Source organism: Aptenodytes patagonicus, chromosome 10, assembly GCF_965638725.1.
Source record: "Aptenodytes patagonicus chromosome 10, bAptPat1.pri.cur, whole genome shotgun sequence".
NCBI lineage: Eukaryota > Metazoa > Chordata > Aves > Sphenisciformes > Spheniscidae > Aptenodytes > Aptenodytes patagonicus.
In genome coordinates, this window is record NC_134958.1 from 14927723 (window position 1) to 14943990 (window position 16268).

The window sequence follows — 16268 nt, forward strand, 5'->3', positions numbered from 1 at the left end:
AGGTGAGAAGACTCATACCTGACACCTGGCCCCCCCAAACCCTGCCCCCATCTCCCGGTGCCATCCTTGCTTGCTGACGTTCCACCCGTCACATCACATGCAGCAGGACCCAGAACAACACGCTCAGCTTCTCCTGCTCATCTTGGCTCCAGACCCAGACCTACAGCTCCTAAAACCAGCGCTGGATGGTCCCCAGCATGCCTGCCCTTGGCAGCTGCTGTAAGTTATTACCATCTTCCCCTGCAATGAAATGCCACCCAGATTCCTGCAGTGCCTGGGTCCTCCTATACTTGGTACCCTCCCACTCATTTTCGTCTGTTTGAATGCTGGCTCTAGCGTTGTGAGGGCTTTTCTGCTGCCTCTCAGCGCCTGCTAACACCCGGGGAGCCCGGTCCTGGTCCTGGGGAGACAGCAGGACAGGAGGAGCCCTGCACAGACGAGGGTTCCCACGAGCACTTAAAGGATGGGGCTTCAGCAGAGCTGAACAGAGTTATGGTGCCCAAATCTTGCCGGATTATGTGCTCAAGTCCACCAAGCATCCTTGAAAAGTAATACTTACTTACACTTAAATTCTTGTGTGCACATCAGGGACAGCATTAGCAAATCCAAGACCTCATGCCTGAAAATCAGGAGCCAGGGGTGCAAAGCCTGAGATGGAAAGCAAAAAACCCCAGGGCTGCTTTTCCTGCTGTCTTATTTCTGACCCCCGCTGAGCACCCTCTGGCCCATATGCCTCACATTTTCAAGCCTTCTTTTGCAATCAGGAGGGATAGATTTTCTTTTTTTTTGACAGAGATAGTGATTACTTCTTAGTCATGGAGAGCAAGAAGCGGCACTTTCAGAAAAATACCACTAAATATCATGAGAATCATAAAAAAAAATCACAAGTGCTGGCCATGATGTACAGTGGTGGGTCATGGCAAAATTTCACTGGGTGTGTTGGTGGGGACATGGGACCCCAGTAATGCATTTGTCCGGACCCCCCAGTTCACAGTACAGAGTCCCCAGACACAGAGACAGAGATACCCTTCTCTCTGCTTCTTACAACATTTACAGAAACTGTCTGTAAATAGAATTATAGGAATATTTTAAATGGCTTTCTGGGCTGGATTCAGAACTATTCCCTATTTGGATTCCCTAAATATAAACCAGAGCGTATCTTGCTAGAAAAAAACTGCCGAGAGCGTTTTTCAGTGTTACCTCTGTGAGTACCCGAGGAAACCGAAAGTTGTATTTGCACTTTTAAGGATTGGTGATGTAAATGTCTGCCAAACCAGTGACTCAGAAAGAGGATAAAATCCCGCGTGCCCCATCTAGCCAGTCACAAGCACAGTGCCTCCAATCTGGAGTCTCTGCCACGAGCACACGGAGCAAAGCTTTTTCTGACATACTTATGATTAGCTCTGCAAGCAGGGAAAAAAGTCAAAGCAATTGTTTGCTGTGAATTGCCAACTTGAATAGTCACACTTCGTGCTGTCTCTCTCCTTCACAAGTGCCTTCCTCTACGAGGGGAGATGAGGTGGTGCCATCACACAATCCCAAGAGCGGGGAGTGAGATCCCCACCACGAGGAGCTCGGCCATAAAGAGCTCCCTAAGGAAAATGAAGAAATCCAGGGGTGAAAAGCCTAAAAAGGATCTTTAGGACCAAAAAAAGGCTGTTGACTTTGAGCCCACAGGGAACCTCCTAAAAAGTACAGGCTCTGCCTCATGAAGGGAGGAAACCATTTTCTCAGAAGACCCAAGCCCCGCTGGATGCAACCAGAAGTGAAGGTAAGGAGATGCGTCTGACACTGCCCATGGCTCAAGGCATTGCAGGAGAGCTTGGTGGGGGGGTGCCATGGCAAGGTGCTGGCCCACAGCAGTGCTGAACAAAGAAGATGATCCGGAGCGACCCAGCGGTACAGACTGCATCTGCTGCAAGAGGACTCCATCTCTGGCAGGCATCTTCCAGCTGGGAGAAACGCCCCTGGAAGGAATTCTGCCTTGTCCTGTTGTTTGCTGGGGAGTGTGGCAGCAAACACCCTCTGGAGAGATGCTCCTTCTCTGGGTGACAGATTGTGCCGAAGAATCAGCGTGCTACAGGGTGTGACATCAGATGGAGACTTGTAAGCGTTGCTAGCGTGGAAATTACATTGCTGTAAACCAGGTTGTTTATGGAGGCTCATTGCCAGTCCTGGCGAGCAGAGGCTGTTTGGTAACAAATCACGCTGCTCAGAACTGAGACTGAGCAAGGTTTTCTCTGGACTGTATGTGGGACAGTGGTCCCTGAGCACAGGACCCTGCCCCCCACCTTCTTTCTCCATCATCATTGCCACAGGTGACCTGCAGTGACATCCTGTACTGAACCCACCATATGTGGGGCTGCGGAGAGGAGGTCTGAGCTTTGCCACTGCTCCTTGCCAGGCTCTTCCCAGCACCTTCCCCACCCCGAGAGCTGCTCTGCATCCCTGTAGCTCAAGGAGGAGTGAAAAGGTGGACTACTGTGACCTGCCTAGCAGCACAGGCTCTATAATTACTCCCTGAAATACCTGCATTGAGCCAAAAATTGTGTGCTAGAACTGAAGGAGACCTCTGTCTAATGAGCCTGTCCCTGTATGTCAGCAGTAACTAACGTGCATTGCCCTGCAGATTCCTACCTCCTCCTAACAGGCTGAAATTTTATCCTCTGGTTATAACTGCAAATTATGGTTAAAATTTTAAATGCCTGGGAGTCAGGAAGCTGGATGCTACAGCCTGTTCCCCTGTGGGTACATGTGGGGCCGTTGCTGGGACGGTTCCAGCCCCTTCTTTCACTCCTGGTCTTCTTACAGCTGACTTTCATCCTCACCACCCTTTTCTCCTCCCTCATTCCCTTTTCTTCTCTTTCTCTCTCATTTTGAGCCTCCTCCTTTCCTCACCTTTCTTTGCCTCCTTCTTTTCTCTTCAGCTCAGAATGAAACACCCTCCAGGAGTGTGGTGGGAGATGATCATCCCTTGTGGCACATGAAGCCACCTCTGAGAACAGCAGACCCTTCCTATCAGATGGTGCTGCTAGAAATAATATCAGGATATATAGAAATAATAATGGGACCAAAGACACACATACCAATACGTATGGGGCACGTCATCCTCCTTCCCCCTCTGCTGGGAGAAGTCATGGGGGAACTAAGACTCGGGGGGGTTTCTTGTTGGCATGGCATGTCTCTTCTCCAGCCAGTCCCACCACCACCACTGCATGAGATGTGTCTGAGGGACATCATCTAAGCCTAAGTAACTAGAACTTATTGACCTCATTTTGCTGGAGGAGGTAACTCAGTTGCTGGTCCAAATGTTTCCCATGGCCATTAGTGCTCAGCTGAGGATGAAAGATGTACAAACACTAGCTAAAGGGCTTCCACACTCCACAAAGATTAACTGTTGGCGGAACACTCCCTCGTCTGCATCCCCTGGAAAAATCTCCTGTCTGTAGCCAGCATGCAATTCTAAAATACTGGCCTAAAGCCAGTGATGGGTCCCTCGTCGGTTACCATAGTGTTTATAATTATTCATTATTGTAGAAAAATACTGTATGAAGAATATACAAGCATTTATTCCAGATTCAGACCAGGTAAATGTAAGGGAACTCAGATACACAGTGGGCTGGTTGCAATAGCTAGGTGAGTCTTTTTCGAGAAGAGGTTAAGTCTTCTTTTCCAAAACTTTTCATCAACAAAAAGTAATTAAGGGATAACAGAGAATTTTGTCTTCGGTTTCTCTCTCTTCTCCGTGCATAGAAAACTGAGAGCAAGCGTGAACTGGTGAATTGATGCCTGCTTCACGCTGCAGAGAGCTTGGGAGAACAGACCAGCGACTGCGAGTTAGCTGATTTGGAAGTATAATGATAACGCTGACAGTACTGTTGACCATTTAAATTATGGGCAAATCCTGTGAGCTGGGCCACATTTTGACATCTCATCTGGATGGCGCTGGGCTCGTGTTGGAGCTCAGATAAGAACCATTGCTTTTATATAATTTCAGATTTGGGTACCTGCTGAAAAGCAAAGCAAAGCTGACAGCCTCGTTTCCCGGCTCCAGATGAGGAAAATGCAGAAAGTACCTGAACAGAACAGGCTTGCAGTTAAACAAAAAATGCCAGTTAAAGCAGAGGTCTGTATTTTGGTCATCTTGAGCACAACAAGTAGTTATTACTTACAAACATTAGCATAATTTAAAGATGAACAGTCATCCTTTAACGCTGTGCCAAGTCAGAGTGCGGCTGCTGGTTAAATAGCGGTCTCCAGCTGAATCCCCGGAGCCAGGCACTCGGGCATCCCCCAGCAGGCAGCTGCCAGCTGCTGCCAGCCTTACCTTTGGAAACACCCAGGTTTTGTTCTCCACACCTCGTGTACAACTGCGTCCGCTCTCAAAGCTACAGCTGGTTGTGGATGATAAATTATAATGGATCATAAATATATGGATTATGGATGATAGATAATGCATGAGATTTTCTATTGAAATACCTGAGACAGGTAAAAAGAATGCATTACTTTTGAATTTAAGGCAGTTATTGCATCTTTGCTTCTGTTAACATTAAATATTCAGACAGCTGACTACTTTCCAAACATCACCTGAACACACCAGGCTGGATTGGCGTTAACTTTATCAATGCATCATCTATTATTGCACCAAACAAATGCAAAGTAAGACACGTAATTGGCTGTTTATACTTTGAAATAGATCAGAGATACTTAGGCCTGACTGTGCTGGTTGAACAGGCACGTTCGACCCAGAGCCTGAGGCAGCCTAGCAAACCTAGGAGCCACAGCAGGGCTGATGAGCCGGGCGTGATGGGATGGGGCTGGTGGTGCAGCCTTGGTCCTTAGCATGAAACCGCCAGAGCTCAGTTTCTGCCCTGCAGCAGAGGCAAAGAGCGTCCTGACTGCACCTCGGCATGGTTTCTCACACACGGCTCTGCAAACACTTGTCCTGCTGCGTGCTGGATGCTTTGCAATGGTTTGTAATGCAAGTGCTATCCTCAGGATGGGGGTTCACGCTGCCCTTGGGAGCATTCTGTTCCTCTGAGCAGTGGAGACAACCCTGTTCTGTCCTCCCAGGGTTTTAAGACACAACCTCTTAGTGAAATTTAACCTACTGGAAAAAAAATACGTCTAAGAATTCACTTTAAGTGTACATTTGGAAAGCTGCATTTTGGATGTCTGAGCTCAAACCTGCAAGTAACAGAGAATCCAAATATGGAGAATTTGTAGGATTTACTGTGTTAATTATTAAAAGGGGAAAAAAAAAGACATTACTCATCAAAACTGCATTCTTGTCGATCAATGCTGGGAAACAGAGAATATTTTTATAAAGGCATCTCCCAGCCTTTGATACGCTCAGTGGAAACCTTTTCAGGTAGTTTGAGAGAGAAGCGTAGAGCTGCCCTCAGATGTCTGGCTCCAGCAACGTTCCCTGTTCTGAGGACGAGTCTGAGGCAGTGGAGGGGGATGAACTCAGTCAAGGGGCTCCTGCATTGCCTCAGCAAGGGTCTTCATAAAAAAATGCAGTTTCTCTGTTGAAAACTGGAACCTCAGCAAAACTGTTCACTTGGTCAAGGAACAAAGTTAATAGCCGAGCCATGGCATGGGTGAGAAGCTCTCTGACAAAGCCGTGGCTGCTGTGGCATGAATGCTCTCTTCATTAAGCTGCTCAGCTGGCTCAGAAGCTTCTGTTCTTGATGAAAGCAGCACCTGCTAATGCTGAGGATCCCATTCTTCATTAACAGTTCAGCTGGTTCAGAAGGGGAGCTCTGAGGCAGATGAACAATTTATGCAGAGTGGGATACATGACAAAGTAGCAGCTACTTTAGTGAATACAAGCATCTTTGTAAAAGTGCCCAGATGGTTCAGGAGCGAGTCCCATTCTTTGTGAAAAGCGCCGTTGTTGTTCTGGGCTCTGCATCACGCCTCCTAACAACACGCTGGGCACAACCCATCTTCCTGAGGAGCTGCAGAATTCAGTCTCCCGATAGACAACCCACACAAAGTCTCTGGGTTTGCCTTAATTTTTTCCAGCAGAATAATGTCGTCTTCAAGATGTTGCCCACTGTCCCTGTCTCACTGCTGCAGCACCACTGCCCGCAACATCTCCTTCCCACTCTGTCATTTACATTAATTGGACATTTAGATTAATTGCCTATTGGATACTAAGATAACCGAGCCTGGTCCTCCTCTGTGGTCCCTCCGTGAGCACAACCATTGCAGGGGTGCACCCAGCCTGACAGGCAGTCCTGGTGCAGCCAGCCTGGCTGGGGATGGGGAGGCAGGCTGGGAAAGACTTATCATCTCTTTTTACTCATCATGGGGACAACTCCTGAACTGTGTGGCCCCAAAGAAAAGTGCTGGGGTCCCAGCCCCACACGCCAGAGTGGGGGCTTCCCACAGTGAGGATGGTGTGGCAGGGATACAAGAGCCTGGAGAGCCACCAGCGCCTTGGAGCAGTTCTCCTTTCTGGCGGAGCTGGGAAGAGCTTGGCTGGGCTGCGCGGCGCAGGAAGGGATGCCGCCCTGCAGCCGGGAGAGGTCTGGAAGGGTTGGTGGGAAGGGAGCCTGCGCTGCCTGGGGAAAGGTGAGGAATGTGGTATTGTAAACCATCTTTCTGGCTGGGAAGGCAGGGAATGAGCAAAGTTGGAGCAGAGATAATATGGGGACTAGTTAGACAGCTGCACAGTTGGAGTCTGGGGCTGGGGCTCGTGAAGGGAGGACAGGAGCTGCACTGCAGCCTGTGAATGCAGCTGGAGGGGATGAACGCGGGTCTCCAGGCAAAGATGAGCTGAGTCAGGAAGGTGCAGTGGGGACAGGGCCCATGGTGCAGCGGGATAGACCGGAGGCAGCTTAACACAGACCCTCACAGTGGCCTGTTTGGTTCAGGCATTTGTCAGCGTGTGTGGAACCGGGGGGGTGGTGGGAGCAATGCTGAACCCCTCGGTGGGGGCCTTTCTCTCTGCAGGGATGGCCATGGACGGAGTGTGACACCCAGATGGGGAATGGCCAGGGCTGGAGGCAGAGATCTGCAGCACTGCTGGCCGGGCTCCCATCCCTGGTCACTGCTGACACTGCCACCAGGTATTTCACTTCTCCAGAGTAGCACCAACTGCAGCACCAACTGCGGCACCAACTGCATCTGAGCAAACACTGATCACTTTTAGAGTCCATTTTGTCTAATAACCAAAGATTTAAAAGTTTTCTTCCATAGCGAATGAACACTAAGAGAGAAGCTCATGCCCTGGGGACTGCCTCAGCATTTGGGCTGGCATACTGTTCTGCTCAAAGGGCCATGATAGCTGACCCCTCTATTGGAATACCAACCTATTAACCCGAATCTGTCTCTGGCGAGAGAGCGGGCGCAGGCCGGTGCTTTGGCAGTGACTTGCAGGCCTGAGGGTCATGCTTATTCACCTGCCATCCCCAGGGATGCAGCCTCGTCTTTCACAGGACTGGAATGGCAGCTCCCCACCTCTCCGCTCAGGTATCCAGGGCGAGGATACACCCGGCCACACGCATCCGAGCCTGCATGACATCACTTGCGACACCGCAACAGCAGCGCTCTCAGCGCCGGCTGCCTCCACAAACTGGGGGCTGCCCCCACTTCCCTGCCCCGCTGCCCCCCCGGTGCGGGGGAGCCCCTCTGTGGGCGTCAGGCTGCGAGGAGCGGGGCCAGCGCCCCCGGGCAGAAGTTGCGGGCGGGAGGTGAGGACACCTGCAGCGGAGCCCCGCAGCTCCCAGGGTGCCCCGGTGTCCCCGGGGAGCCCCGCACCCCGCCGCCCCCTCCCGCCGGTCGGTGCGGCGCCGCGCACGCAGCCCCCCCCCCCGTCCCTCCGCGCCCGCGGAGCCCCCTCCCGCGCGGGGCTGCCCAGCGGAGGCGGCGAAGCCGCGCCGCTCCTGCCGCATTGGTTTGCGGCGGAGCCCGTCACCGCCGCGGCGCCGAGATTGGCCCCCGCAGCCGGCGCCGGGCGCCCCCCCGGGCCTGCCTCCACCCCGCCCGCCGTGCGCCGCGGCCCGGGCACGGGCACGGGTACTGCGCTCCGCTCCGCGCCGCTCCGCTCCGCTCGGCCCGCAGCGGGGGCAGGGCCGGGCCGAGCCGAGCCGGGCGGGGGGCGCGCCCGCCGCACCGCACCGCACCGCGCCGCGCCGGCAGCGGGGATGTGAGCGGAGGCTCCGCCGGCAGCGCCCGCCGCTCCGCGCCCGCTCCGCGCCCCGCCGCGCCCCGCCGCCCGGCTCGGGAAGATGCTGAGCAGGTGGATGAGTGGCAGCAGCAGGAACCTGGACCGCGAGTACAACTGCACCGTGCGGCTGCTGGACGACAGCGAGTACACCTGCACCATCCAGGTCAGCGTCCCGCGGGGCTGGGGGGCGGCGGGAGCGGGACAGCCCCGCGCCGGGGTCGCGCTGCCGCCCGGAGCCGGCAGACAAAAGGAGCGGAGCGGCGGGGGCGGCCCCGTCCTGCCCCGCCGCCGCGAACAAAGGCGGACCCCCCGCTCCCGCCGCCCGCGGCCCCCCGGCTCTCGGGAGGCGACCGGAGCGTCGGTGCGGGAGACGGGCCGCGGCTGCCGGCGGCGCGGAGCCCCGGGGCAGAGCCCCCCGCCTGCGAGCCCCCCCTCCGCCGCCCCCCGCCGCGGAGGTGTGCGGGGATGGCGCGGAGAGCCGCCCGCCGTCTCCCGGCGCGGGGGTGCCCGCAGCCCCCGGAGCGCAGCCGGAGGCGGAGCGGGGCAGGGGCAGCCCGGCACGGCCACCCGGGGGCCGGGGAGAGCCCCGGCCGTGCCCCGCGGAGCCGGGCGGTGCTCGCCCTCCTCTGCCGGCTGCGCAGGCTCCGCGCATCGCGGGGAGGACTTCGGTGCGAAGTAAAGCAGAGGGGATGCTGCTGGGCAGGGATGCACAGGGGATGCTGCTGGGCAGGGGCGGACTCTCCCCTGCCTCCGCCGCATGCCGGGGTGCCCCGGTCTGCCTCCCTCATTAGCGCCCAGCTCTGCCCTAATGAGGGGTTTGGTTTTGTAATAGTCCGGAGCGGCGGGGACGGGGTGCGCATCTGCCGCTCCCCGCGCCCCGTGTGCCGGGCGGGGCAGGACCAGGACCAGGACCCGGAACCGGAGCCGGAGCCGGAGCCGGGGCCGTCGCCCCCCGCCCGGTTGCTGCCTCGCTGCCGGGGGCTGCGCGGGGCCATCGCTCAGCGCACAGAGACCGTGGGATGTCGTATTTCTAAAAACTACCAAAACACGCTCACCGTCTCCGCTGCAACTAGTTAGGTAACGGGACCTTGTGACTGGAGGGCTGAGAGGAGCATCCCTGGCTCCGGCTGCTTTTACTCTTCATTCCTACCATTATCGTGATCTCTGCAAGGGAGCTCGCCGGTGGCTGCCGGCACGCCGAAAACCTGTACGCTACAGCGCTCGCAACTATTCCTGCTGGTATCAGCTGGCTTCAGCCCGGTCCGTAGGCAATGGAAAATTCAGGGCAGAGTTTTGAGTAAAGGTGACTCAACGTTTTAAATAGCAATAACTCCCACCTTGCCGCCTTTGCTGGGTCTCCCCGGGTCTCCCCAGTTCTCCCTGTCCTGCAACTCCGAGGAGGAGGAGGGAGCATATATTTTCATTGACAGGCAGAAACATGCTTTAAATGATAATGCTAAAGAACGGTTACTGAGGAATGCTGCAGGCTTTGGGAGCCACCATCGTTTTTGCTTAAATAGTCTAAAATAGGTAAATACAGTGTTTTGTGCAAATAACGGCTGAAGAATGCTAATGCCGCTCATTCCTCCCTCACCTCCCCCACCTGGGTTGTAAAGTGTGACCCAGTAAACAACTATAACGGCAACCTAGTGTATTTTGCATAAGCAAAACTAACTCGTCTCTCAGCAGTTGTTTTTAATACAAATTAAATAGAAAACTGTGGTTTGGGAGAGAAAGTGTAGGCAAGGTAGTTTAGAAAAATCTGGATTTTCTGTCCTTAAGATAATTTAACAAGGTGTCGTCATTTTGCATGTCTTTTTTTTTTTTTTTTAAGAGAAAATACTACTTGATCACATATCTCAGTGGCTTATTTTGTGTTTAGCATAGTAAATAGTGAATCCTGGTATTTAGCATGCATGATCTAAGGTATAAAGAATTAGCTCATAACCCTCACGATCAAGGTTACCCCAGTTAAATACTTGCTTTCTATTGCTTTCATGCTGCCTTATAAGCCAAGTATTTATAGTCCATGCAAAATTAAAGTGTACATAGTAGGAATGTATAATGTCTCGCAAGTGAGAAAAACCGTCACCATACAGGCTGTGAGCGGTGAATGAGTTTTGAAGGTCATTCCCTCACGAGCGCAGATATTTCACGTCTTGCTGAGATCCATAGTGTTTCCTCACCCAGGCTGTTTCTATGCCTGTTGTTTCTAATGTATGTATTTCTATTTTTACCTAAATATGGAGAAACTGTCCAAAGCATAAGTCATCGTTTTCATACACAGTGCTGTTAATCACGGCTCACATCTGGGGAGTGAAGCTGCTCGCTGGAAGTTTGTAACGTGTATTTTTGCTGCTGTACCCATGTGTTTGTGCCGCTCACCCCGGCAGCGTGTGGGGATGTGGACGGGCTTTATATCCTCCCTGAAGTGTGGCCCGTCTGACATGTCATCTGGCTTCTCCATTGCTGGGGAAGAGAAAGAAGCACTCGGAGGCAGAGCCAATTTTAGGAGGTCTTATTTATGTTTGAGATAATGGCACTGGTTAAACCTGTCAACAAAATTAACCTCTGGCTGTGCTTGATAAAGGCGTGTGAGTAGGGGTTCGGTGCTGCTAGATAATACTGGAATATTCTGTTTCTAAATAAAGCCTTTTTTATTTGATTATCTGAAGTTTACTTTGGTAATATTCCCATGTTGAACGAACAGTTCATTGTCTGAGCTTGGATGAATCCTTCCTCTCTTTTGCCCTAATTTTCACTCCCGAATAGCCCATCCGAGCAGGCAGAGGAGCCTGGAGAGCTCGTGCCCGGGTCCCCCGGCCTGGGCGGGCCCAGGGACGGTGTTGGAGGGACAGAGCTGCTGCAGGCAGAGGGAGTGTGTGCAGTGGGTCGGGGCAGCTGGGTTGGCACCTCCATAAGCGGTTTTGTTGGGGTTTTTTGTATATTTCAGTAGCTTGCTGTTTTGGGGAGGACATCGTCCCAGCATCCCTCTCCGCTGGATTCTGGGGGACGATCTGTGTCTGACGGCAAGCAAGGCTGCAGGTCTCAGCCATTTGCCGGGACTCGGGGGCTCCCAGCAGCTGCCTGAACATGAAGATGTTGGGCTTTCTTGACTGAGAAAAGCTGATATTTTAATAATATTACATGCCACGGAGGCACCTTTTAAAGCAATAAAGGTGGTAGTTTGCAGCGTGGGGACCATCAGATGTGAGAAGGCAGCAATGCCCATTAATGCTCCATCCCTTGGCATTGTGCTGACTGCTGGCCATGGGTGCTGGGGTCCCTGCTCCCGTGGGCGTCGCTGCCCCGAGACGCGTCCCTGGGGAGCGGCTTGGCTGGCAGAGAGGGGCAGCCATTCCCAAAGGCTTTTTTTTCATCTCCATGGCAAGGGTCTGGTCTAGCCGTATATTTAATTTATGTTTACCACCTTGTGCTCCGTGTCTCCAAACACAAACGCGAAGCAGTTTGCCAGCGAGGCAGCCTTGCAGCCGTTGTTAGAATAAAGCAAGCTTTGAAAAAACGAAGCAATGCTCTTGCGCTGTGGCTTTGCTGTGACTGAGCTGCTTGTCTGAGGAAATGTTTTAAATTCTTCACTGTGGTGTCAGTGGTGGTATAAAAGGTTTGAAATAATTAATGATTTGCCATTGCTTGATGCATCAAACATTTTCCTGAAAAGACAGTGGCGTTTTGTTTCAAACCTCAGTAGTACTACAAGAACGTGGAGACGTGAGAAAATAAATATAAAAATGCGGTTTCTTAGATTCAGAATGTAAGAACTGTCTTGCGTAAGAATGGAAATAAATGAAAACGAGCTCTTGACTATGCTCTTGGACAAACCCCACGTTTTCCACATGAAGCACAAAGTTCATTAGGAGACCTGACAGGATCATTAATAACAGGCAGTCAACACAAAGGGGAACCTTGGGTTTTTGCAGCGCTGGCTACTGTGAAGGTTATTTGTTCATTATCTTTTTATCTTCTGAGAGTTTCCAATTGCTTTTGCCGGGAAGTAGGTTAGCAGACCGCTGCTTACACAGTGGGGTCTCTTGTCTGAAGTCCTGAGCACAGGTGATGTGTTCTGCACTGGAGGTTGCTCCCTTCTGCCGAGAGCGCCAGAAACCATGAGGCTTCGTGCCGAGAAGTTTATGCCTGCTCCCAGAGCCTTCCCTTCTCTCCTGCAGCCTGAACCTGGGGTGCAGGAACAGGGACTGATGCCAAACGTGTTGTCAGAAACGCCTTCGGGTCCAAGGCTGCGGGTCTGCATGGCGGGTCAGGCTCTCTGAGCATTACCTGGTCTCGCAGTCCAGCACTGGTGAGGCTTCAGCAAAGCCACCGCAGCACCACCAGTGCGTTGTGGTAGCGAGGAGAAGTCCATCAGCAAAGTCTCTGGGCTGCAGCGGGTGCAGGATCGCACCCCTCCCAGCCTGCAGGTCCCAGGGATGGTGAAAGCAAAACCAGCAGGTTTCTTTGGCTGGTTTGCTCTTGACTCTATTCAAAGTAATGTTTTTATTTATTGCATTAAAAATGTGTTTGGAACAGAAACCTATCATTCTTGCTCAGCTATATCTCAGTAGAGCTGCACGCTGTCAGGGCAGCATCCTTCGTTCCCTGCTCCAGCATTTACATACATACGGTTGGTGGGCTTGGAAGAAAACTGCCTGAAATGCACAATAAGTTTGAAGACAAAGTAACAGTCAAAGCTGAGAGTTTCTTGGGTCTCTTTTTCCTTTTAAATTTATTTCCAAGTATATAATTTTAAATACAAAGTATACAGAAGGCAGCTGAGGAAAACATCCACTAAATGTCCACTGAAAAACTAGTGACATATTTACTGTCATTTTAATGGGAGGCAGAAACACAAGTTGTTATGGAGACCCATTGAAAATATTTCTAGTGCTGCTATTTCTTCACCAGCTGAAATGTCTATTTTCTGTTAACTTTTCATACCTGTTTTACAATGTTACCTGCTGTGAAACTGCCAGCTGTCCCTCTCTTAGGAGGCAGTTTCCTGAAAGAACTACTTTGCTTATCACTTTCCCATATAAGATGTTGAAAACAAATTTTCTATATATATATGCACACGTGCGCACACACACACGGTAATACCATTGTAGAAAGATATGTACAATAGCATCATGAAAGAAGAAATTTTCTGCTTCTGTCATGTAAAAATTAGGTAATGCACAGTAGGAGGCTTCTTTTAAGGTGTCTGGGGAATACTAAAAGTGCCTTGAGCAGCCCACTTATTTTTAATTTTTGACTCGCTCTTCAGGAGCTCAGAGGGATCATGTATATGGGAATGATGTCTGTGGCCGCATTCCAGCAAAGCTGAGACTTGCACGATGCTTCGGTTTGCCCCGTAAAAGACTAGAGGCACCGAAAGTGTCTGTGATCCCTCTCTGTTGGTACACCTGCCAGATCTGTTTTCTCGCTGAAACCTTGCACGTTGGCTTCTCCTGGAAGCTGTGTATGAAGGTGGACAAAGGCTGTGCAGCGAGCAAGACCCTCACTGAGATGCCGTCAATGGTAGCGGGCAAGATCGTGATGGAGATGCCATCAGTCTGTGGAAGCTCCTCCACAGCTTGCGTAGGGTGGGTGTCCTCTCCGGGGTGTGTAGCATCATGTGTGAAGGTGGGTTCCTAAGCATGGGTAGGGGCACTGGGAATTGCCTCTGCCTGCGCAGCGTTGGGTGAATTTGTGTGTCTGTGGAAAGTGGAGTCCTTGTTGGCTTGGGGGTAGCTACTTGATAGCCGATAGGCACTTGGTCCTATGTGTTCGAGGATGGTGTGTGCTTATCTTTGTCTTGTGCTATGTGAGGTGGGAGTTTGCCAGTGGGAAAAACCAAACCCTATGGTACGCTCAACACTTCAACCTTCTGGGGGACTTGTAGGAATGTCACGTACCCTGTGGTGAGCACAGTTTGTGCAGGACTGATGGGAATCCCAACCCGACACACAGAGCAGAGCATGCATGTGCTCCCACCAAAATGGGAGCGGTCCTTCTGCAGGGTGGCTGTGTCTCCGAGTAGGGGGTGGCATTGTAGAGCAAACCCTCCGAAATCGCTGTGCTCCTGGTTTCCAAATAGCAGAGGAAGCATGGCGCTACTGTCACTTGTTAGAAATGATGGCGCATTACTGGAGAAGGCTGGGGAACAAGCAGGGATTTGCCATGTGAGAAGTGCTGTATTTTATTTGCTATCAGTTTTGTCAAGAATAGACAATACCTTGTTAGCCCAGGGGTCAGACGTTGGTGCTATTGCAGAGAGAACTGAATGGTGCTTCTGTTATCAGCCACTTGTTTGTGGTCAAAAAAACCAATTATTGTTTGGTTACAGAAAGCTTTGGAGTTGCTTGTGCAAATAAGAAGGTTTCAGGTCAAATTCTTTTCTTTGAAATTTTTCCAGAGTAAATTATCACAGCAGTGTGAGAGCAATTGCATATTGATGATCTGGAATTGCCTGCAAGGCTGATGAATCCACAGTGAGTGTCTGCAGAGACTGTGGCTCTTGCATGGCAAGAAGGAGATGGGGAGGGGGTTCTGACGGGTGCAGCGACACTACGGTTAATGTGTGCGTATACGTGGGCCTGAGTTTGTCCTGCCAGGGCTGGGGGGATGGTTTGAAAGGATGGGGCTAAATCCCCTCTTGTGGCAGGATTTGTAGTTGTTTATTTTTGGTTGTTGTTCCTATCAGCCTCTTAGAAGCTTCCGAACTCAGGAAAATATATCCTAACTTGTTTCTTCATTGGCCACCTCTTGTGGATTCCCACCTTGTATTCCCAACAGAGTTACAGCTGCTGTGGCTCTTGGTGACTTTCTAAAATCTACTCAAATTTATGCGGCATCTTCATCATCCCAGGAGACGTTTTTGCTTGTGCTCCCTCACCATGTCAGCAGAGCTCTGCCAGCTGCTGCCAGAGCCCAGGAGAAAGGCAAACCCACTGTCTTCGGTCACGACAGAGAGGAATTAATACTTTGAACATTTTCTGGAGCTTTGACCTAAGCACGGCAACATCTTAACCAACCCTAATTTTGCACAAGGTGCTGTTAGCTGGTACAGTCTGGTTTTATTACGTTCCTTACAGAACTGCATAACCAGCTACAGACCTACCCAGGGCTACAGAGCAAACTGCTGGGGGAGGCCGGGCTGAAGCGAAGGTTGCTTTGCTCTGAGCACCAGGACAAAGGAGGAGATGTGGAAGAAATGGGGTGAATTTTCAGAAAGGTCTGAAGAAGTGAGAAGACTCCGTGCGCACAAGTAAGGACATCGGAATTAGGGTTTATATGGTCATCTGCATTTATACAGAAACCTAGGGGTATCTTCTGAGCATGAAACACAAGCCAGGTTTTTCTTTAGGAGGTGATGGTCTGTCAAACCAGCTCTGAAGTCCATGGGCTGATGTGACAGCATTCCTGCAGGCTGGGCAATGCCCCGAGCCGAACCTCCTGCAGTCACAGCCCTGCTTTCACAAGGTCCGCAGGGCATACGCAGGGGGGCGAGAGCAGCCTTTCGGAGGATGGAGCAGCGTGGACCAAGGTGTGAGCAACTCCCAGCACGAGCCCTGCGGCTGCCAGGGCATTTTTGCATGGTGAGGAAGAGGAGCACGAAGGGCAGTGTCCAGGGCACTGCAGGGCAGGGGCATGTGAGCTGGCCCCACGTGGAAACGTGTTCACTGGGACTCATGGACACGCAAGCTTTTTGTTGTTACACTGCAACGAGTGGATTGAAATGACAGAGTGAAGATCCCCGCCTTTGCGTGTCACCATCAGTTCGCTGAGTCGTGCTCTGTCGGTGTGTAAAATGCTGGCGCTTCTAGAAAATAAAAATGTGGGTATTAGACAGTTTTATCTATGTTTAAAATATTTTGCTTGTTAAAAAAAAAAAAAAATTGAAATGAAATCTCATTAAATATGTCACCCCAGAGGTGTATTTGGCTGTGTGGTTTGTGTTCAGGGGTGCTGGAAGGTGGTGGGGGCAGAAGCGTGGTGGATCAGGCAGTGGCAGGAGTGGGGCAGGAGATGTGCCGGCTCTTCTGCACAAATCCCAAAGATCAGCTCCTTCGTCTCCAGAAAAGGAAGTGTTTGGAAG

At 51.6% G+C, this 16268-nt stretch overlaps 1 protein-coding gene across 4 annotated transcripts in view; it reads left to right on the top strand.

The window, feature by feature from the left end:
* The first annotated feature begins 8209 nt into the window (after nucleotides 1-8209).
* FRMD5 (FERM domain containing 5) overlaps nucleotides 8210-16268 on the top strand; it is a 127191-nt gene continuing 119132 nt past the window's right edge. For all 4 annotated transcript variants that reach the window (XM_076348174.1, XM_076348176.1, XM_076348175.1 and 1 more), the window contains exon 1: nucleotides 8210-8342. In XM_076348174.1, coding sequence (XP_076204289.1) covers nucleotides 8241-8342 — 102 coding nt within the window. In that variant the 5' untranslated portion in view covers nucleotides 8210-8240. The remainder of the gene's footprint in view (nucleotides 8343-16268) is intronic.